The sequence below is a fragment of the Neolamprologus brichardi genome, chromosome 5 (assembly GCF_056152115.1).
Source record: "Neolamprologus brichardi isolate AB-2024 chromosome 5, ASM5615211v1, whole genome shotgun sequence".
Lineage (NCBI taxonomy): Eukaryota > Metazoa > Chordata > Actinopteri > Cichliformes > Cichlidae > Neolamprologus > Neolamprologus brichardi.
Window position 1 is genome coordinate 13,873,852 of NC_142108.1, and position 22,904 is coordinate 13,896,755.

Genomic DNA, 22,904 nt, shown 5'->3' on the forward strand with positions numbered 1-22,904 from the left:
ATTGCAACAGCATGGCTTTGTAATAGGAGAGTCTGGGTGATGAATTGGCCTGCCTGCAGCGCAGACCTTTCACCAACTGAAAACATCTGGTGTGTCATGAAATTGAATATACAACAAAGAAGAACCAGGACTGTTGAGCAGATGAAATCCTTTATCAGATAAGAATTGGACAACATTCTGTAAAGTGAGTGCTGATAATGCATAGTTTGTTGACCAGAGGGCAGCTTGCCTGTTGGCAATGTGTGTTTGAAATGCCACAAACACAACGATCAGTTGATCCAAGCAGAGTTGGGCAGAGAATAAACAAGAAGTCTGCAACTTGTTATAACTATAAAACACGTTTATTCTTAAACTCTCTCTCTCTCTCTCACCAGAGGCCTGGGAGCTTGAGGGTCCTGCGCAGTATCTTAGCTGTTCCTAGGACTGCGCTCTTCCGGACAGAGATCTCCGATGTTGTTCCCGGGATCTGCTGGAGCCACTCGCCTAGCTTAGGAGTCATTGCACCTAGTGCTCCGATTACCACTGGGACCACCATCACCTTCACCCTCCACATCCTCTCGAGCTCTTCTCTGAGCCCTTGGTATTTCTCCAGCTTCTCGTGTTCCTTCTTCCTGATGTTGCTGTCATTCGGAACCGCTACATCGATCACTACGGCTGTCTTCTTCTGTTTGTCTACCACTACTATGTCCGGTTGGTTAGCCACCACCATTTTGTCCGTCTGTATCTGGAAGTCCCACAGGATCTTAGCTCGGTCATTCTCCACCACACTTGGGGGCGTCTCCCATTTTGACCTCGGCACTTACAGGCCATATTCGGCACAGATGTTTCTGTATACTATGCCGGCCACTTGGTTATGGCGTTCCATGTACGCCCTGCCTGCTAGTATCTTGCACCCTGCTGTTATGTGCTGGATTGTCTCAGAGGCATGTTTACACAGCCTGCACCTGGGGTCTTGCCTGGTGTGATAGACCCCAGCCTCTATGGATCTTGTACTCAGAGCTTGTTCTTGTGCTGCCATGATTAGTGCCTCTGTGCTGTCTTTCAGCCCAGCTTTGTCCAGCCACTGGTAGGATTTCTGGATATCAGCCACCTCCTCTATCTGCCGGTGGTACATACCGTGCAGGGGCCTGTCCTTCCTTGATGGTTCCTCGTCTCCCTCCTCTTTCTTGGGTTTCTGCTGCCTGAGGTATTCACTGAGCACTTGGTCAGTTGGGGCCATCTTCGTGATGTATTCGTGGATGTTCGTTGTCTCATCCTGGACTGTGGTGCTGACACTCACCAGTCCCCGGCCCCCTTCCTTCCGCTTAGCATACAGCCTCAGGGTGCTGGACTTGGGGTGAAACCCTCCATGCATGGTAAGGAGCTTTCTTGTCTTCATGTCAGTGGCTTCTATCTCCTCCTTTGGCCAGCCTATTACCCCAGCTGGGTACCTGATCACGGGCAGGGCGTAGGTGTTGATAGCCCGGATCTTGTTCTTACCATTCAGCTGACTCCTCAGGACTTGCCTGACCCTCTGCAGGTACTTGGTGGTTGCAGCTTTCCTGACGGCCTCTTCATGGTTCCCATTCGCCTGTGGGAATGTACATATATACATATACATATACACATACACACACATATATATATATATATATGTAGAGAGAGAGAGAGAGAGAGAAAGAGAGAGAGAGAGAGGTGTGTGTGTGTGTGTGTGTGTGTGTGTGTGTGATTCTCACACATGTAATGTGCACAACATAAACAGACTAGTATCAATCTTGTTACAGCTGTTCAAAACTGGAACAACCACCTCTGAGCTAACAGCTTTAAAGCTCAACTTTCTATTGGATGTAATCATTTCAAAAATTCTATGTGCACAGTTATCTGATGGAGAACCTCAATGAAGCTCCCAAACCTTGTAGCAAGCAGTAAAATTAACTGTAAACCATGCTGTTTAGAGTTCCAAGAATTGTTTCAAGACTTGACTAGTTTAAAACACTGGGTTTGAACTTTTGGAGCCCCATAGCAGGCTAACCAAAAATCACTAGCACTGTGAAATAAATTTGATGATTAAGGTTTTACTTAAACACAATAATACACTGTTTTGTTTATGAAATTGTCAAAAAATGACTGGAAATTGTGCAATTTATGTTAAATATAGAAAACAGACTTACTGTCTTTACTGCACATGGACCTCACATGGTTAAGTGTGCCGTCATTCCCCTATGAGACTATTTAAAAAAAAGACACACACACACAACCCTGTAGATTACAAAATTTTTACCTGTAGCTTGCTTTCAGTCACAAATGGTTTGCAATATGTTATCTATATTCCTCACCCTTCAAATCACAGTGTTGGGGGAGTTTATGAAGGAAGTGTCGTGAGCTAACAATGTCTCTATCTAGTGGAGCATTAAAGAACTGCAGTTTAATGTCTATTGGAAATAAGTGAGCCATTTAAAAAACTTTAAGCATGGGAAAGAGATGTCCCGAGTAGATTATTTGTATAGTGTACTGTAGACGAGACAGAGACATCCACCAGGTTGTCTTAGAAGCTCTTCTCAAGTTACATGTGACCAGCAATACATTCTGCTACCAGAATGTATAAAACTCCAAACATGGAGTTTTATAAATGTCTTCACTTGCTGAAAAACTGGATGAATAACAAAAACATCCGCAAATACACCATCTGTGCTGTTCCCCAAAATAATCACATTATTAATAACAAATTAAATAATTTTAGTCTATGACAGATTTTGCTTTTAGTGACAAACAGGCCAAAAATTAAACATTGACTAAATTCTTCACTTCTGGCTCTTTTTGATTGATGTTTTCATTTATGAACCTATAAGTGTATTGTTTGGTTCAGTACCATGACTCTTTTCAGTGTAAACCACACAACATGGGAGTTTATGTGATTGAAAAACCTAGAGACAAATTTTTGCCATATAAAATGCACCTGTTAAAAAAAACTGAAGCAGCTGTAAGGTTTTAAACATTAGGACATTTTTTTTTTTTAAAAAAGAAGAAGAATCAGGTCCGTGGCAGGTTCTCAAATTGTTTAAACACATCAAATGAATAGATGAACAACAATACATGAACTATTTTACAGTGTCATTATTAGAAACAGTGTTTGGAAAAACTAGGTACATGTCATGACTCAATAGCTTGCAGAACCACCTTTAGAGGAAATATCTTGAAACAATCATTGTCCTGTATAACTTTATCAAGTTCTCACATTGTTGTAGGGGAATTTTGGCCCTCTACTCTTTACAGTATTGCTTTAGTTCAATAAGGTGCATAGGTGTTTTTTAGGCACAGCCCATTTAATGTCCTGCAGCATTTCGATCTGGTTGAGGTCTGGAATTTAACTGGGACATTATGTCACCTTGAGTTCTTTCTTGCCCTCACATTTGACTCTAGAATACACTGGTACACACAGAAGTTCATGGTAATTTCAGTGACTATAAGGTGCCCAGGTGCAAAACAAGCCCAAATCATCATCCCTGGGCCACCATCTTGACAGCTGGTTGATGAAATCTGAAAAAAAAAAAAAATTATCTTTATTAGTTTTATTTACCTTTGCAAAGGGGTTAAAGAAGCGTATTGAAATCATGCCATTGTGTTTTTTGACAAAGAAGAATTACAAAAATAAAGACATTTATAGCTCTACAGTTGTGATTAGAAGTTTTCATACCATCATCATTGGCATGAATGTAATTTTGGGCTCTATATAATTTCTTTGAACTGTTTTCCTGGGTTGAATAACTGCACAACATACATCTATGTTGACTTTAAAAAACAAGAATGGGGTGCAAAAGCATGAATTTATTTGTGATTTTCCCAAATCCACACAGGGTCTATACTGCACATATAGCCTCAACAATACAATACATCCCGGCTAATATTTGGTTAAATCTGACAGTTTTAGTAGCCATTGACAATTTCACCAATTTGGTTGGTTTCTGGTACAGACCTGGCTTTTAAGTCCAAGCTTCAAATTTTCATTAGGGTTGAGGTCGAGGCTTTGCTCCAGACCAACAAACTGCCAAAACTGTTTTCATGGGTGTCCACACTTATTGATGACATGTTAATCGAATGCATTTGATTAACAGCACCTGGCTGCTATTTACCTTTTTAATTCCTCTTATTGGAAACAAAAAGGGTGCTATTATTAAATAAATAATGAGACAGTGTAATATGTCATGTGCTGTTGGTCATCTGAGGTTGTATTTTAGGTTAATCTGCTAGTTTCACATGGTGGACTCTACTATGGGGCTAGAAAAATTATTTGGGTGTGTGCATTTTGATCTCTGTGGGGATTTGTGTGTGTGTGTGTATTCTGATTCATGTATGCGTGATCAGAAATGTGCAAATATATTTGTAAATCTTTAGAGAGATTTGTTCATGTGTAATTTGGAATGTGTGTGTAACCAGATTTGCAAATGTGAAATTAAATCTGTAACCATGCATAGATGGTTTTACTCTAAGCACTGAAAATACAGACAAATCTTCTTCATCTTTGTCTTCTTTTAGCTTGTCCATTTAGGGGTCACCATAGCAGATCATTTGCTCCATATCACCCTCTCTTCCCTCTGCATGTTCTCCTTCATTACATCCATAAAACTTCTCTGTGGTCTTCCTCTTTTCCTCCTCCAAACCATATATTATAGCAGGTCTCACTACCACCTTGCAAACTTTCCTTTTTTCTCTTGCCGCTATCTGTCTTTCTGTCTCAAATCACCCCTAACACTCGTCTCCATCCACACCGTCCTACACTTTCTTCTTCACTTGTCTCCTGAATTGTCCATTTCTTTCGATGATTGACCCCAGTTATTCAAACCTGTCCAGGCTCTCTTCCACCTACTCCCTACTTCCACTACAGATCAATATCATCTGCAAACATCATAGTCTATGGAGACGCCTGCCTGACCTCATCTCTCAGCATGTCTATTACGAGTGCAAGGGGCTCAGGGCTGACCCCTGATGTAATTAGTGAAATACTCTAGATAGCTGGGAGGGCATGGTGGTTTCCCCTCATAATTTGGGGGAAAAGACCATGGATGTCTTTCCCCACTCTCTCCATTAGGGTACCCTGCAGGAAACCATTGAAGATGGACATCACCTGGAGCACCATCTCCCACAGGTCGGTGGTATGAGCAACTGCCATTTCTTTTCTTCTGTGGGTGGCTCTCACCAGCATTACACTAACATAAACAATCAAACACCAACCAGAGTCCCTTTGGAGCTTGAGACACCATGGTAATCTCACACAAGTACCAGTTTGATGTGAACATCATCTTCATGTATCCGCCTCCACTCTGCTGCATCCTTAGCAATAAGCTTTTGGCTGATGTCTCTTCAAAAAAACCCGGCAATGTTCAAGATCTCCTGATCCAACACTGCTGACCAAGAGGAAGAAGGGCTCAAGTGAGGAAAGCACTGGGACCTCCACTAAGCCATCTGTAGTGAAGTGAAACCTTAAAGAGGTTTTTGGGCTTCCATCAAACTACAGAAGGCTTGTAAGGGGTTTCTCTTCCACTGTTGTTCTTTGATCTACTTACTATAGAAAGGAGCACAGTTTTTGTGTACAGAAACCCCTCTTTAAGTCCTGAATACATCTGAGGGTTGGCCAATCCCTTACACATTCTACGGAGCTTACATCATCAGTGCCTTAGCCTGTGGCCTACTAACATGGCCTTATGTCACATGAAGCACCATTTATGTAGATGTTTTTGCCTTCCTGCCTTCATCCTCTCCAGTACACATCCAAGGGCTTCAAAAGCACCATTGAAAGATGCACTGTGCGCAAGAATGTCATGAAGAGACCACAAGCTAAGACACTCTGAATGGAAGTGGCCATGTGAGCTTAGGTGCATTCCTTCAGTACCATTAGCCTGGTCTTAAATGTGAAACTGTGAATAAAAAGCTTCCCTGTCAGCCTTGACATTATATGTCAGAATTTTCATATTAGCATGGAGGCTTTCCTGGTGCACATGTGCATTTCTGTCCACATCTCCAGCGTGTGCTGGTTTCACCTAAAAGGTACACCGGGCACAAGAGTGATAGAGCCTGCAAAGCTAGCTTCAGTAGCCATTTTTGCAGTCACTTATCTGACCTGCTCTCTGCTCTTTAACCACATCAACTTCCTGCTTAATCTTGGAGCAGTCCACCAGAAGTTTTTTTTTTTTTTTTTTAACTTTTGACATCAATTGAATCTTCCCTCTTTGTGAACATAGCGGATTAGACAATATACAGTTCTGCTCGCCATTTATTTTGAAACAGCTTGCCGTTAATTCTAAGCTAAGTTTTTCATTTAATATATGCAGTTCAATTTCATGTCAACCTTCATAGTAATTGTGTTGCAAGTTATGTAGTAAATGTAGTTTAGTAGTAAATGGGTAAAAAAAAAAAAAAAAAAAAAAAAAGATTGTTATAAAATATGGATTTTACCAGAGAGAAAAATTATTGATTTGGAACTGGTTTTAGTAACTAGTAGAATTTGTGTTTATTGTAATTATTAATAGCTTTTATGGTAATTGTTTTCTTGCTTGTTTTGCAGCCTTCCCCTATGTTTCTCTCAGTGTAAAGGTTCTGTGTTTATATGCGTGTCTAACTCTGTATTTGTTAGTTAGCTTTTGGTAATGGTTACACTGTGTCTTATGTTAAGTTATGTACCTTAGTCCTGTTTTCAGAGAGAGAGAGAGACAAACAAGCGTGAAAATACATTGAACTTTAACTCACTTTCCTCTCCTTTGTCATGTGACCAGCAGAGATAAAAAGTGCCGGTCACCTTAGAGTGATCCTTTAGTTTTGTAAAAAGAAAAGATAAACACTAAAAAAACACAGACGGTGTATAATACAGATTTTGTATCCAGCTAAAGTGACAAATGTATTTTGGTGTTTGTTATTCTGTTCCTCATCTTCCGAGACTCTTGCCTATACAGTTACTAAAATAAATAATGACCCAGTGTAGTCCATCATGTGCTGTTTATTCATCTGAGATTGTATTTTATATCCTGGTCAGTTTTCATAGTAAAACATCAGAATTTAACTGAAGAAGCGTCTTAGATGAGGGGTGAAAGACTGCAATGACCTGGATGAGCGAGAACCTTCACAGACAATTGAAAAGGGGATAAACTCTTTTCTTTCTTTTTTTTGACATGACTCGACAATTTTTGAGAAGTTGATGGAGGAAAAAAATGATCTTATAAAAACGTGATAAAGGATGGGTGGTCAAAAACATGATTCCACCATAATGGATATGCCCATGTCCATTAAAGTTTCACTGATATATCAGTAGTCTGATATATTGTCTGAGACTGGCCTGTTACCAGTGAATTACACTGTACTGATATGTGGTAATATTGAAATATGAGCAGGTTAACTATTTCTGAAATATATTTCTGTAAACTTCAGCAATACCGCCACGTACAGATATATATGCTTGCAGCTACTGTTTGTAACGTGATAGCTTTTTTAGGTCGACTTTTATTTTGAAAAGCGTGACACACTTCCCGTCTGACCTCCTATACCACGATCATTCGCTGCTGTTTACGCGGCCTAGCTGCACGACAGTCGTGCTCCGCAAAAATGACTTCTGTAATGAGATTTCTGAGCTCTGTAGTAAATATATTATGCATTCCGCTTCACCTGATTCACGCCGTCGGCCTGTCCGGAATATACAAGCGTATTTTCCCAATTTGTATAAATTGGATGGCGAAATCGTACAATAAGAAGATGCACAATCAAAAGAAGGATTTGTTTTGCGTTTTGCCAGAGTTCAAGAAGGCTGGCGGGCAGCTCACAATTTTGGAGATTGGCTGCGGCACAGGTGCAAATTTTGAGTTTTATCCGCCTGGTTGCAGATTGATCTGTACAGACCCGAACCCGCATTTTGAGAAATATCTGACAGAAACTATGGCCAAGAACGATCACCTGAGATATGAGAGATTTGTGGTGGCGTCGGGGGAGGACCTGAGGGCAGTGGACGACGACTCGATAGATGTTGTAGTCTGTACCCTAGTGCTCTGCTCTGTGGACGACGTGAGCCAAACCCTGCGAGAGACACACCGCATACTGCGACCAGTGAGTGGGCTTTGCAGCAATAACTTCAGACTGAATCGAGTCCATTAAACACTGATCGGCAGCCATGCTGTTTACGTTATTATTTGTGCTGCTTCTCTGATTATATGCTGACAGTACGTGTGGGTTTTGTTGTTGTTGTTGTTGTTGTTGTTGTTTTTTTTTGGGGGGGGGGGGGGGGGGGGGGGTTCAGTTCAGGGGCGATTCTAGGATCAGAGCTTTGGTATGATAAATGATGCTCATAGTGAGTAAAAAGTAAACTGTGTGCATTTTTTGGACAGAGATTCACTTCTAAAGTGTATGTATAATACAATACAGATACATAAAAAATACACTCCAAAAATAGAAGAGTCCTTGAAATATACAAAATATTATTAGAAAATGGAGACACTTGGCCTTTGGTACAATGTATACAATGTATGAAAAGATCTTTACTGCAGATACTACTATGGCTCTGCAGATTTTTTCTTTTCTTTTAACCTACGTCGCCTCACCTTGAGGTTGGTAAATCTGTCTATCACATTTTGGTGGTCAAGTCTCTCACGCATCTCTTTCTCAACTGACATCACAGCCAGGTGCTGGAGTCTGCTTTGACCCATGGTCCTTCTCAGCCAGATATGGAGCTGACTCAAGACACTAAAAGACCTTTCACAGCTACAGCTGCTAACTGGGTTTGTTAGGGCAACCTGAAAAACAGTTTTCAGTTTGGGGAAGATCTGACTATCCAGAAGATTGTACAATGTCAACATATCTGGAATGGCACCAGCCTCACTCTTGAGCTTTATAAAGTCTTTGGCAACCGTGACTTCCTCTGACTGAAGCTCAGTATGGTAATGCAGTGCCAGGGCTGACAACCCAGTTTGTTTTGCAGAGACTGTATAGCAGCTTTAATATAGGGAGAACACAACTTCCAGATTGTATGAGTTGTTTGTATTAGTTGTTTGTCTTTCTTTTTCTTTGCCAGTTTAACAGTTACTGTTTTGCCTGTTAGTACTCCCTGTCTGTTTTCTTACCTGGTACTTCCTGATCTCGTACTTTGTCCTCATGTTCCCCTCTTTCCTCTCTCCCTCTTTGGACTGACAATCTGTACACACACACACACACACACACACAACAGGAGTTATAAGGTTAATGGACATCCAGTCAGTTAGCTAGTTAGTACCTTGGGTTCAATATCGGCACATGGACATATGGCAAAATAACCAGTTTCTCTCATTACATTTCAAACAGGACAGTGGTAACAACAGCAGGCTACGGACAATGTTAAGTTTTAGATTTTAAATAGGCTGTATACATTTCAATGAGATCAACAGGGCAGTCAAATATCGCTAATTTTACTACAGAGCAAACATCGTCGGAAAACACGTTTTCAACTAGGGCTGCCACAAACGATTATTTTGATAGTCGACTAGTCACCGATTATTTTTGCAATTAGTCGACTAATCAGATCATGCATCCATTGGATGTACAGCGTACAGCTTATTGCACCAGCATGCATCTGCTCTCATATAACTATCATTAGCTTACAGCTTTAAGTGTTTAAGGTACGTGCTAACTAAAAATAAAGACAAGATGATAGTTTATTAAATTTGAATGAAATTTGCAGATTGTTTAGGTGAAGTTTAATAAACTCATTGTTATCTAAAATATAACGGGACACCGGAGTATATTCTCGAGCATCTCACACTTCTGATAATCCGTTGTCTGCTTGACGTTCATTCAGCTGTGTAAAAACTATAACTTTAATCTCAGCCTAACTGATTTACTCAGGAACAAATAAAATACTAAAAAAAGCCAAACAATAACATTTTTAAGTTATCTAAGTGACTTATATATGTTTAACCTGAGTAGCGAAAGACCGCAGTGGGTTTGAAAACGATTTGCCGGAGTCCGGTGTTCTCACGGGCTCTAGTGAGCCTTGCCCCCGGCTAGCTGTCAAGCTAGTGGGTAACAGACGTCTCTGAAAACGTCGGAGCGCTTTTGAAAATATGTGGTGTCTTGATAAACTGAGCAGATATTTGAGGTTTACACAGCTACATTATCGCCTGAAAATATGCTAAACGTTTATTTTGTGACCCAGAAAGAATAATAAGAGTAATATTAAAACTAACTAGCTGCCGCCATTGTTGGAAACTGAGCTGGGCCGCGCTATGAATTCTGGGCAGTGTTGCCAACTCCTCAGTAAGGAAAATCGCTATTGGTTGTCCTAAAAGTCGCTAGAAGTCGCTAAATGACGTCATCACCTAATTTGCATAATTTGTCATGCTAATGTCATTGTAACCTATGTTGTTGTAGAGAGAAATAACATCGTGGAAGAGACATAAAGTGAGTAAAAAACGTCCTAAATGCATATGAAGTTTATTTAGAACTACAAATTAAATTTATTTTAGCAATTATTGTTTTTTTTAATGTCACATTTCCAACCCTGCTCCTTTACCCGGGCTTGGACCAGCAAAAGTGACCCGAAATAGGCACTCTGGTGGAGTTACTTTGTGTGTGTGTGTGTGTGTTTATAAGTAGTTTTAAACCTTGTGATCCACAAAACAGCATAACAGTAAAAGAGTAAAAGAAGAACTGACTGCGTTACAGCACCCGCTGCTTGTTGAGAGTAAAAGCGATATGCGCTTTCACGTCTTTTTTTTAGAAAAAAAGTCGCTAGGGGGTCTGAAAACTCGCTAAATATAGCGACAAAGTCGCTAAGTTGGCAACACTGGACACAGCTCCTTCTTCTTCTTCGGGGTGTAACGGCAGCTGGCATCCTTGTACATGCAGTGCTGCCATCTTCTGTTTCAGTCCGTTATTACACTCTTAAATTATACTACTTGTTCCTGCGTCTTTTGTGATCTTACAAAGTTTCAAACGACGCGTCGACTATTAAATCAGTCGTCGATGATTTTGATAGTCGAGGTAATCGTGACTAGTCGACTAATCGTGGCAGCCCTATTTTCAACACAGCAGGTTACCTGGTGTAATGTTTTTCAGTTAAAAAGAAACATGGTCTGACTCCTACCTAACTATATAAAGAGTAACTGAAAGTTAAATGCAGCTAATATGTCCTGTTTTAAGCCAGGCACTTCCACCTCTGCTCCGCTGCGTCTCAGCCACCATGGCTCTGGCAGCAACGACGCTAGAGCGAGTAGGAGAGAGCCGAGCTGGAACAAACCATTTTGGGAGGGGGGAGGGGTTATCTATACTTTTGTTGTTAAAATGTTCCATCTCAATTAAGTACTGTATGCTTTTTATACTTTTAGTAGTGTGTCCCACAAACAGCAAATATTTTCAAAAAAGTAAGGCATCTTTGGGGGTGCTTTGATTCATTTTGGGGGTGCTGAAGCACCTCCAAAACTGGGCTAAAATCGCCCCTGGTTCAGTTACTTCGTATCCTAAGAGTCTGTCATTGTCTAGAGTCAATATATTTTCATGGAAGTAATAATTGTCTAAGTGTTCTCTATCGCTTTAACAATTGTGAGCTTTAGGACACGTGATCGTGATAAGCGGGTACTGCCACCTTCTCTTGGTGGACTTTACTGCCTTCCAGCTGTGGTTCTGCATTAATCAGTAAAAGTTGAGGAGTCATCAAGAAAACAACTGTAGTGTTCACACTTTAAAAAGTTTATCATCATTTTCTGTTTGATTGTACAACATAAACATTACTTAAATTTATTAGAGACCACCTGTTATATCCAACAGCAATACTGAAATCAGTTCTTAGTTTCCAATATCAGTCCAATAGGCACTAAGTCACTAGATGGACAGTAATAGCACTTTGTACCATGCACCTTTTTTTTAAAAATCTGTCTCCAGTTTAAGGCCTTTAGGTCTGTTTTATGGGATTCCATATTAATTTAAAGCAATATTAATTAAATTATTAGATCGTTATAGTGCATATATTTCTTAAGGATATTGTTTTATACATTGAATTTTTAATTTAATCAGAAAAATGATGATTTTCATTTATTAAGGGTTAAAAAATTATCCAAACCTACCTGGCCCTATATGAAAAAGTAATCACTCCCTAAACCTGGTAACTGGTTTTTCCACCCTTGACAACAAAAACTGTTATCAAGTGTTTGTGATAACTGGAATCAGTCTTTCACATTTCTGGGCAACTCTTGTGTTTTAATTCAGCTACACTGAAGGGTTTTTGAGCATGAATGGCTGTTTATGGCTATGTCAAAGGATCTTGGCCACGCCAAAACCGTCATTTCTTTTTTGAGCCATTCAGAGGTGGACTTTCTAGTGTTTCAGATAATCGTCCTGCTGCATAATCCAAATAACCTTGAGATTTAGGACATGAATTGATGGCCGGACATTCTTCTTAGGGATTTTTTTCAGTAAACAAATTTCTCAGTCTTTAGATTATGTTCTGTTTTTTTCTTTCTGTCCTCCTGGATGAGACATTGATGTTTTCTTCGAGTGATTTTGGTAGGCTGGCCACAGCTACAAAAGCTCACCACTGTTCCACTGTTTTGGTTGGTTGTTTTTTTTTGTTGGGGATGTATTTTTTCTGTTTATCAATTTGTGTGTTCTGTAGTAGATCTTAAGTTAATGAAATGAGCGCCTGCGTGTTTGCCAGTTAAACTATTAATTTACCACTCATTACCCAATATTGACACACTTTATAGTTTACATGTTAAATCTTTGTCGTGCAGGGTGGAGCCTTCTTCTTCTTAGAGCACGTAGCTGGTGACACCTCGACTTGGACGTACTTCTTTCAGCACGTTCTCCAGCCTTTGTGGTACTACTACGGTGACGGATGTTGGATCATCCGGGAAACATGGAAATATGTGGAGGAAGCCGGATTCTCTGATCTCAAACTAAGACACATTGAAGCGCCATTCTTCTTCATAATAAAACCTCACATCTCGGGCTATGCTGTCAAATAAATGCAGTCTGATTATCTTTTTAGGGAGCCCCCCCACCCCCTTCCAAAACACACAGACACACAACCAGCTTCTGAATATGCTGAGCATTAACTGCCTTTTTCCTCTTCTATCATGTGACCACCAGTGATAGAAACCACCAGTCACCTTAATACTATTTTTTTTTTTTTTATTAGAGTGAGTCATTAGTGTTGTACAAAAAAGATGAACACTAAAAAGACAACCTTACATAGACAGCACACAACTCTAATTTTGAATCCAGCTAAAGTGACAAATACATTGTGGTGTTTCGTCCTCCATTCCTCATTCCCAAACTGCTTGCTGGGAAAAAAAATTTGTTAGTGTTTGTGAGCTATGGGGATTGATTTGTACCTTTTGTGATTAAAATCAGATAAAATTTATATTTTTTGCTGTTATTTAGGTGACTGTGTCAAAACAGCAGCAATTAAAAGTCTTTATCCCACTGAGTTTGTCTGTGTTTTCTTTCAAAGATTGGAGGAACTTGGTGTTGCTTTCACTCTCATGTAGGCTGCACTGCATTTCCAGCACCTCCTGGTGTTAATGAGATGCGTTGGTCACGTGTTAAAGATTATAATCTTTTGAGCTTCTTAAGTCGTTCATCTTCAGGTGCCACAGCAAAATTTCAGGTAAGCTCAGTGAGAAATGAAGGTTTGTCTAATGAAATTATGCAGGCTGCTTTGTTCAGCCTTGAGTCTGCCCTTGCACGCAATGCAGGTCATAGGGCTGCGTGGCATGTACAAACGCCTTTTTCCCTTGCTCGCCTACAATGTGACATTTTCATACAACGACAAAATGCACAGAGTCAAGAGGGAGCTTTTCCGAAACATGGCCAGATTTGCAGATACCGATGGCACCCTTCGCCTGCTGGAGATCGGGTGCGGCAGCGGAGCTAACTTCAAGTTTTACCCCCACGGCTGCACGGTGATCTGCACTGACCCCAACCCGCACTTCGAGAAGTACCTGCGGATGAGCATGGACGCAAACCAGCATCTGACTTACGACAAGTTTATGTGCGTCTCCGGGGAGGACATGCGAGGAGTACGGGACGGCTCTGCGGACGTTGTTGTCTGCACCTTGGTCCTGTGCTCTGTCAGCAATGTGCAGCAGGTCCTGCAGGAGGCCCGGCGCGTTCTCAGAACAGTAAGTAACGTCTCGGTGCTGCCTTCAGGCTCAGTAGGATTTATTTTATTTGCTGCTAACGCGCATGAATGGCAGTGTAGTCGGTTACATGAGGACGGCTAGTAAATCCATTATGTGGCATTAAACACACTCGGTGTGTTATTACCACCATTTCCCGGCTTCTTGTAGAGCAGTGGACAACATATCCAATTTAACTCAGTCTTATTTACATAGCGTTACATCAGAACAACAACCTACTCTCAACATGCTTTACATCAGATGAGCCCCAGGCACTTGGCAACAGTGAGAAGGAAAAAGTATTTGGCCCCAACGTCCGCCAATATTAAAAGCTAGGGCTAGAGACTGGGCAAAAATCTGTAGCTCTAGAAGCCCTTCTTCCAGAAGTACTCAACATGTAGTATAGTCAGTGGCATCTCAAGTGATGAAATGAAATGAAGCCATTCTACAAAGTATTAGACTGGTTTCTCTGTGAAGTATCTACTTATGCAGATTTTGCATCATCTGTGGTCGACCCACTGAAGGTGATATTTTACCTGAACTTCACACGTCTTGCATGGCATTTGAACAACTCTGTTAAATATTTTAAGTTAAAATATGCAAAAGACCGCACTTTTAAAGTAGACTTCTTTTTCCCCTTATGCTTGTCAAATCCTAAGATATCTGATAGATGTATGGCTCCAATGGAGGAGTCCAATGGTTATACTGGGGTCGCCACACCCCTTCTCTGTCACACTTCATCTAGTTTGAACCAGTATCAGTCAGAAAGTCAGCCCCAGTGTATGTATAACCAGCATTACACAACCACACATGAACACAATGTAATCTTTTTTGCTGACTGTGTTTCAGGGCGGCGCCTTCTACTTTTTGGAACATGTTGTCTCAGATTCTTCATCCTGGACATACTTTTTGCAGTATGTGTTTGAGCCTCTCTGGTGCTTTCTCGGGGATGGATGCATGATTACCAGAGCAACATGGAAAGATATAGAGGTAGCTGGTTTTTCCGAGCTTAACTTGAGACACATTGATGCTCCAGATGTCAGTTTGATGATCAGGCCACACATCATGGGATATTGTATTAAATGACTGCATGGTGGACTGTGGAGTTTATATTAAAGCATTCAGGTTATACAGTGACATACATCCTAAAGCAACACTTGTAATGGCCTGTCCAGAGTTCACATATGAATTTCAAACTACTAGTTGAGGTCCAAGTTCAGGCTGGAGGTTTATTTTGAAAGGCAGCCCATCTGAGTGCACACAAGTTTAAAATTCTGAAAAAACACCTGAAATTATTTTCATTCATCCCTGTAAGTATAACAGATCTGCTTACATTTTTATTGCAATACATTAGCCACACTACATAAATTGAGTGAAAATATATTTATTTACACAATCAGCAACATTTCATTTACTGTTTTGTTCTCCTTTCCCTTCCCTCCCATGATGTATATAATAAATATTACCTGGACACCGTGCTTTTTTTCCCTGATTGTCTAAGGAACGGCCATAAAACACCCAAACAAACCACACTTAATTTTGTTTGTTTCCTTTCTCTCTTACCTTTTATATTGCATTGCACAAACATAAGGAATGACAATTGTAACATCTCCTTATAGGGAAATGAAGGGAAATGCTGGTTCATAAAATAAACAAAATATGTCTGTGTAGTAATTATATAGTCAAATTTCTGCAGATGTTGTTTAAGAAAAAAAAAAATCCAACAGCAAAGTTTTAAAAAAAAAAAAACAAGAAAAAAAGGAAAGGGATACATTTAGAAACTGAGACTAAACATTAAAGCTCACAATTTCACATCTCCCATTATTAAAAATGTACACAACTATAAATGTTATAGCATTAGCATTTTTTAAAAACAGCAGGTGGAAAAATGGCCAATTTGTATTTTTTTTCTGAGTAAACGTCACTGCTATAAGTCACTTTTTTTTATATCAAACAGAGTAAAAAAAACAAAAAACAAAACCCTGTAGAATCTCAGCCTGAAATGAAGTGTTCCCAGAAACCCCATCACGTCCAAATGGCTGAGGTGCACCACTGTCACACTACGTCCCAATCCATGAACATTATTCACACAGGTTACCCTGTTTTAACACAATAAAGATCTTTTAATGTTTTGAGTTCTTCAATCAGAGTCTTGTTTTGGTTCTCAAGAACAGCTACGCGGTTTTCCAGGCATTTAACATATTCCTTTTTCTTCCGTCGACATTCACGGGCTGCCTCTCTGAAAACAGGAAAAAAAGTGTTTCACAATGTGCACTATAAACTTACTGATACGGTGATAGAGGATTTTGTCCAATCCCTACCTCCCCAAACTATAACTATAACCATAAAATGAATGTACACAAAGTAAAAGCACCTAGGGCATTTTCACACCTATAGATTGTTTTTTCGGGTCCAAATCAGTTGATGATTTTGTAAACTTGTAGCTTTTTCATACAACTTGTTAAAGCTTCCCCATCCAGGCAGAATATGAGACCTTGTTTTACTCACAAATACACTGTGGATTTACCTGTTTTTTGCGAGCCTAATTTCTCTTTTCAGTGTTGGATCATCAGTTTTAGTCTGGGACAGTCCCACAGGAGACGTCATAACTACAGTCTGAGGCAAGGAAGTGGATGTGGGTGCTGTGCGGATCTGGTACGTCTGCACTTCTCCTCCTGCACCTGTGTGGAACAATAGTCAAAGAATTACAACCGGAAAAACAAGAGTTTCGCAAGCAGGCATGAGTTAAGATGTTTGATCAGTAATTATTTCTCAGTTGACCAGAACTATGTACAGTGGTATAGTCCAACAAGACATATATTACTTCACTTGGCACACACGAGGAATTCTTGTGTTCACCAGAAATTTGAATTATTACTGCTTGGGTTTGTTGGCCTTTTTTCTACCCTTCTTATTTCAAAAGATTTCAAACCTATGTGACTCAACTAGCAGTTTGGGTTTGTTTTTCAAATAAACAATAATTAGACTGAAAAATAAAAAGACATCTTGTTGGAAGTAAGATGGTTCTTATAAAGAACCTTACAAGCTGTATCTGGCAAGTTACTACACACATACCACTGAGCAGATAAAATCTAAGAATGTAAAGATTTTCAGACACAAGGCCACTACACAATATGCTGCATGGTAGGTATATATTTAGTGTAGTATGTGTGTTTTCCCATATTCTACTGGTCCGTGGTATGTACTACAGGATGTTGGAGTAAGCTCCAGGAAGACTTGTGACTGGATTTACTTTTTTTAACTGCCAATCCTACATTGTTCTTGTAGTCAGAGCCCCTTGATAAGGCACCGTCATCTGACTGGAACATGTTATGAGAGAGCATAATTTAGCTGAACACATTTAATCTCACAAAAAAGTAATCAGGCAAAAACTGGTTGAAAACTCTGGCAAATTCTATTGACTAACCTTGTACAACAACCTGATTGCTAGGCACCAGTATCTGCTGTCCATCAGGTGTCTGGGCATACTGAAGGATGGTGGTGCTTGACTGGGCTCCACCAGAGTTGGCCATGGTGACAGCCTGAAGTCCCTGAATGCCTTCAGACCCTGGAGATGCCAGCTGGATTGTGCCATTTGCAGCTATGGTAACTAGAAAAAAAATTACACAAACAGTATTAGAAGCCGGTAAAGCAAAAGTAAAAATGACATTTTTTGTGAGTAGCTCAAGTACTACAAAAATTCTAACTTTCAGTATAGCGCTCCATGTATATAGAGCTCTTTCCCATATATATATATATATATATATATATATATATATATATATATATATATATATATATATATATTACATTTCAAGGCAATTCTTAATTTCGCAAGTCAGCGAGAAACATTTTGTAGGTTCTCCTTTCAAGTATAACTGAAGGGAAAAGCGCTTACTGTACTGGCCGCTGCTGGTCTGGTAGATTGGTGTGGTTGGTACTGTAACACCCGTAACTCCTGTGGATGTGGGACTGCTGTCCTTTCCCTCAATGTGTGCCACTTCCTCTGCTGAAAGGTCATTCAGGATTTTTCTATAATGTGAGAAAATGACAGTCCCTGAATTGTTGTTTATTAAACGAGAACTGGGTTTTCAGCTTCTTTTTGTTTGTTTTCCTTACCGATATGAAGGCCGCCTCGCCAGTATTTCTCTGGTTTTTTGAGTTGCTGCTCCACTGTCTGATGAATCCTGTGAGTCTTCACTGTCTGTACCCAGGGCCTTGAAAGTAGGTGGTCAATTATGATATAAAAACAATTTAAGCAAAAGGTCCATTTGAAAATAAAATAAATACAGAGCTGAGAAAAGCAGCCGGTCTTACTTGTGTATTCTGCCCCTGAGGGGACTGAATGACTGATGACTGTGCAGACTGGATCACACCCTGAACCTGAAACTGACCACCAGGCAGCTGCACAACAGCTACAGGAGAACCACCCAGTGACATCTGGAAAAAAAAACACAGAAAAGTTCTAAATGTAAAAAAACTGTATGTTTGACATAGTAGCTTGGTGTCAGTGTGTGTGTGTGTGTATACATACACACAAGTGTGCTCAGAACCTTTGAGAACAACAGAAACATTAATAAGGATATAAGGAAATTTTCACTCAAATTTACACACAACATACTTTTTATTTTTGCCATATTTCGTCACGAAGCTTCCTGTGGCACTCCGGTGTAGTTTTAGTAGAGGTAAATTCGTCTTTAATTGTTCACAAATGCTTTTCCCCTCCTTTTTTTAAAAGACACTCAGTAGCAAGGGCAATATCCAATTAGTATGACTAAAAATAACAAACTATAAGAGAAAAAATTAAGAAAAACTATCTTTAAAATTATTATTTATAAACCTGACAAGCTGATAACAATATGATTCCACATAGTTGCTTTTTGTCACATTTACGTCTTCATTTATCCTCATTTGGACACCATGTACTTTAAGTGGATAGTTCATAGATACTGTGACCTCAATAGTACTACAGATATGAATTGAAACAGCTTTATGAAATAAGCAGCAAGACTAAACCAAGCAGACTTACTACACTACAACCTAGAATGTATTTGGTTATTTCGTTTCAATTTTTCTTTAATCCATTTTAAGTAAACAAATTTAAGGTGTGTAACAGCAAGAGTTGAAAACAAAAAACTTCATGAATGAACCTAAACATGAAGCTGTAACAAAAGGTCAGATATGCGCTTTCAGCCTGGCATTCATAAGTGGCCTTGTATTATCAGCAGTGCGAGAGCAGCTGTAGTATAGCAGTGATACTTCTTAATGCATTTTGAATCTATTAGTTACCTGGTGGCCTATCTGTGAGAACTGAGAGGTTGTGATGGTAGTGGGAATGGTTGCAGTCTGTAACTCAATACCATTGCTGACCTGCTGTACTTCTTCCATAGTAACTGGGAAGAAATAAGTCAATATTACCGTTTCATAGTGGCGCTAGTGTTAACAACAACTTTCTGTGGCGGGGTGGTACGCCTGTGACATGTTGTAACCAATCCGCTGTGGCCTTCTCTGCTTCTTTTCCTCTACTACTTAACACCATTAAAACAATCACTGTGAAGAATATATGAGCGGTCAAATCACAGTTTATTTAATTATTCTGCAGTTTAAAAAACGTGAATTAAGGCCAACTAAAAAAAACCAACTTCCTCTTTGGTTAGGTCGCGCTAGCCCAAATGCAACTAACGTTGCAAAGGAGTTACGAAACATGCCTAGGCCCGACAGTCAACAGTTTTAACTTTTTTTCTTTATTCATTTATTGCCAATTTTACAATGTGCAACTTCCATGCCAAGGAAACGTTTTCGGATAAAATAAAAGCTCCTCACTGCTAGAATGATCTAGATCACTAAGGTTACACTTGCTAGTTAACGGTAGCTAACGTACAGTAAAACGGATGTTGAGCAGTTTAAATCTTATAAATCGATTTCATAGCAACATCCGAGGCAAGTTTCTCTCCTCTGATTCAAAGGATGGACAAGCTTTTGTCTGAATGAGCAAATATGTGCAACTCTGTCACTGGCACGCAAGTTACCGCGTCAACAGACGTCAGCGATACGGGGAGCCATTAAGCTAACTACACCTTCCCTTTTCGTAAAACGGCGAGGAGTTGACGAAGTAGCAGCCGCCATTACCGCCACAGCCGAGCAGACAGCCACACGAGCACAAAATTACCGCTCAGGCAGCTGAAATTTACCTTTTCAAATGCAGAGAAGCTGCTCTCGCTCACAGCGTGGACTTCCTGCGATTTGGGTATAGACCTTTGATCAAAAAAGTAATCCTAAAAGTACTTAGCACCGAAGGCTAAAAGGCTAAAAACATAAAGATGTCAGCTAAAAAAATCGCTGACCACTTTTTTCCCAAAGGAAATGGGCGGTGCTGCTAAAGCAAAGACGCATTACGTAACAGTTTCTTTAGGCTTTGTGATTGGTGAGAAGAGTTTGAACAACTAGTAAACAGAGAGAAATGAAAAGTTTACTTCATTATGTTTTCAGGGAATAAAGACAATTCTGACTATTCGAGCTGCAACATTTTCTGAGATGTTGATTTGAAGAAGGTTCATTTAAACTGATCAAAGAATGACAGGTGTGAAATGCTCTATCTGTGGACAGCCTCCTGACACATCTTCTCATTTGTTTTTGTCTTCATGTTAATGGTTGATATAGTTGACAACATTTTCTCTGATTCTTCTCTAGTTGTTGCTGATTATGCATTTTATATTATTCATGTAGTGCAGGTTCTTGCCATGTTCTACGCATTCTCAAATCAAAATTTGCACACGAAAGGCCAATTTTTTTCTTGCTTTTAATGAAACAACAAACTCAACTATCTATGATATTTACTCATATCATATATATATATATATATATATATATATATATATATATATATATATATATACACATATGACTTTGTGCTTGCAATGCAAGCAGAGCATTCAAGGCTAAATGTCTGCAACTTTTTAACGTCGTCCATCTGTCCTTTTGAGTTTGATTTCTAATTTGATTTTTCTTTTTATGATTCTGTGTCCTGATTTGATGATGCTAGTGCCTTCTTAGTTATTTTTGTTTTTTAATTATAAGTTTTTAATAGAAGTTGTATTTTTTTTACTATATCTATGTGATTTAAATTTGACAAAAATATTACATATTTTTTAGATCATGTATAATGTACAGGGAAAGAATAAAGTTACGTTGAAACCAAGCTCACCATTGTTTTTCTTGTGACATTACCAATAAGTTTGATGTGTCACATGGCCCTCTTCCTATTGAAAAAACAAAAGTTGTATCCAAGAAGGCCGACTTCTAAATGGCCACCATGGTCACCACCCATCTTGAGGAGTTTGCCCCCTCGCATATACTAAAGTGCCACAAACAGGACTTTAATATCACCAACCATTACCATGTTATTACGGTGTATCCATATAAATGACCCGCCCTGTAGTATATTTTGTTGTTAACGCTTCTTAGACACTTGCCACTTTTATGTACGCATGTAATTTAATTTAGTTCACATTAATTTAATTTGTATAATGCGAAATCACAACAACCATCACCTCAAGGCGCTTTATATTGTAAAGTGTAGACCCTACAGAAAATAGAGAAAAATCCAGCAATCAAACAACCCGCTTGGCCAAAGTGGGAAGAAAGAACTCCTTTTTAACAAGAATAAACCTCAGGCTGAACCAGGTTCAGGGAGGGGCAGCCATCCGCCACAGCTGGTTAGGGGTGAGTAAAATCTCAGTACCAGTAAAAAAAAAAAAAAAAAAAAAAATCCCCTCTGAAGTCACATCAGTGGTTTGACCCATTTGCTAAAAGTTATGTTCATGTTTGTTGCATATCTTTTAAAATACTTTGATATGTTTTCAGCTCGGAGTCAGTGACAGCTGTGCAAATGTAAATCTCAAACTCCATGAGGCAATTTTTTTCAGATTTCACACAAACTGACACGGGCACGAACTAGTTATGGTGATTATGGTCAAGGTCACTGTGACCTTACAAAACACGTGTAAAATTATTGGTAGAACTGTAGAGCCTGTTAATTGAGAATATGACCCAGGTTATTCTGTAATAGGTTCAAAAGATGTATCCTATAGAAATACACTCACTAAATGTCTGTGTGCAGTTGTGCCTGCTGAAAATACGGCAGTGCAGAAAAGATAAGACTGCAGCTTTGCAAACCTACAGTGTGTCTAAGTGAGTGACTTAAGAATTTTTCACAGAAAAAAGGTGTTGAGTTGTTTTCACATCCTTTCAGAGAGGATCAAGACTTCTACTGCACATAGTGTGGAGCAGGTAGCAGTTACTGTAAAGGAAGCACTTACACTTAACTTACACTTTGTTATGTGCACCCATTCAGCAGCTCCTTAACAAAAAAAATATTTAAAAAAAAATCACCCATTCCCATGGTAGCACGTCAATGTATTTAGGCAAGACAACTTGCAAGAGCAGTTGTCCCCTAAGAAAGGGGATTTAATGTAGCTTTGAACATGGTATCCTTGCTGGTAACCAGTGTTGGGACTAACGCGTTATTAAGTAACGCGTTACAGTAACTACGTTATTATTGTGGTAACGAGCACGGTAACTAGTTATTATGCCAAAATCAGGAACGCGTTAGTCGTTACTGGGATTTAGATACGGTCGTTACTCGTTACTTCGTGTGGTGGCTATCGCGGAGCTTCCACAGATTCAGTAACATTAGCAAGTGGTGGAGGCCAGCAGGTGGATGAGGGAAAGGGGACGCAGAAGGAAAAGAGACCCGAGGCGGCCGCTGGTCCAAGTGTGAACTGAACTTCAGGTAAGAAGTTA

General features: G+C 39.6%; 3 protein-coding genes and 1 long non-coding RNA gene across 7 annotated transcripts; 2 read left to right on the top strand and 2 right to left on the bottom strand.

Moving 5' to 3' along the window:
* Positions 1–3,033: 3,033 nt before the first annotated feature.
* LOC148102747 (uncharacterized) lies at positions 3,034–14,082 on the bottom strand. The gene is made up of 3 exons (XR_015719035.1): positions 13,965–14,082; positions 9,075–9,145; positions 3,034–3,516 (listed from the first exon to the last, which is right to left on the bottom strand). It is a non-coding gene; the product is annotated as an uncharacterized LOC148102747 (long non-coding RNA).
* LOC102782313 (thiol S-methyltransferase TMT1A-like) lies at positions 7,508–13,407 on the top strand. Its single transcript, XM_006807543.3, has 2 exons — positions 7,508–8,064; positions 12,714–13,407. Exons 1-2 carry the CDS (start codon positions 7,570–7,572, stop codon positions 12,945–12,947), a joined length of 729 nt encoding a protein of 242 aa, XP_006807606.1. The 5' UTR covers positions 7,508–7,569; the 3' UTR covers positions 12,948–13,407.
* On the top strand, positions 13,458–15,382 carry LOC102782606 (thiol S-methyltransferase TMT1A-like). The gene is made up of 2 exons (XM_006807544.3): positions 13,458–14,105; positions 14,952–15,382. The coding sequence occupies exons 1-2, from the start codon at positions 13,608–13,610 to the stop codon at positions 15,186–15,188; spliced, it is 735 nt and encodes a 244-aa protein (XP_006807607.1). The 5' UTR covers positions 13,458–13,607; the 3' UTR covers positions 15,189–15,382.
* On the bottom strand, positions 15,349–22,448 carry atf1 (activating transcription factor 1). Of its 4 annotated transcripts, none has more exons than XM_006807547.3 (8): positions 22,432–22,448; positions 19,392–19,495; positions 18,420–18,542; positions 18,222–18,319; positions 18,001–18,134; positions 17,530–17,712; positions 16,630–16,783; positions 15,349–16,341 (listed from the first exon to the last, which is right to left on the bottom strand). In XM_006807547.3, exons 2-8 carry the CDS (start codon positions 19,488–19,490, stop codon positions 16,197–16,199), a joined length of 936 nt encoding a protein of 311 aa, XP_006807610.1. In that variant the 5' UTR covers positions 19,491–19,495; positions 22,432–22,448; the 3' UTR covers positions 15,349–16,196. The 4 variants fall into 4 exon arrangements, with proteins under 4 accessions (XP_006807610.1, XP_006807608.1, XP_006807609.1 ...); XM_006807545.3 differs by lacking the exon at positions 22,432–22,448 and adding an exon at positions 20,294–20,483; XM_006807546.3 differs by lacking the exon at positions 22,432–22,448 and adding an exon at positions 20,132–20,267.
* Positions 22,449–22,904: the final 456 nt, after the last annotated feature.

What these genes read in the sequence shown, in the direction of transcription:
- LOC102782313 (XM_006807543.3), top strand. Translation starts at nt 7,570, where the DNA reads ATGACTTCTGTAATGAGATTTCTGAGCTCTGTAGTAAATATATTATGC. An exon ending in CACACCGCATACTGCGACCA is followed by an intron (nt 8,065 to 12,713) that starts GTGAGTGGGCTT and finishes TTTGTCGTGCAG; the next exon opens with GGTGGAGCCTTCTTCTTCTT.
- atf1 (XM_006807547.3), bottom strand. Translation starts at nt 19,490, where the DNA reads ATGGAAGAAGTACAGCAGGTCAGCAATGGTATTGAGTTACAGACTGCA. An exon ending in CTCAGGGGCAGAATACACAA is followed by an intron (nt 18,320 to 18,419) that starts GTAAGACCGGCT and finishes CCTACTTTCAAG; the next exon opens with GCCCTGGGTACAGACAGTGA. An exon ending in CAATCAGGTTGTTGTACAAG is followed by an intron (nt 16,784 to 17,529) that starts GTTAGTCAATAG and finishes TGTTCCACACAG; the next exon opens with GTGCAGGAGGAGAAGTGCAG.
- LOC102782606 (XM_006807544.3), top strand. Translation starts at nt 13,608, where the DNA reads ATGAAGGTTTGTCTAATGAAATTATGCAGGCTGCTTTGTTCAGCCTTG. An exon ending in CCCGGCGCGTTCTCAGAACA is followed by an intron (nt 14,106 to 14,951) that starts GTAAGTAACGTC and finishes ACTGTGTTTCAG; the next exon opens with GGCGGCGCCTTCTACTTTTT.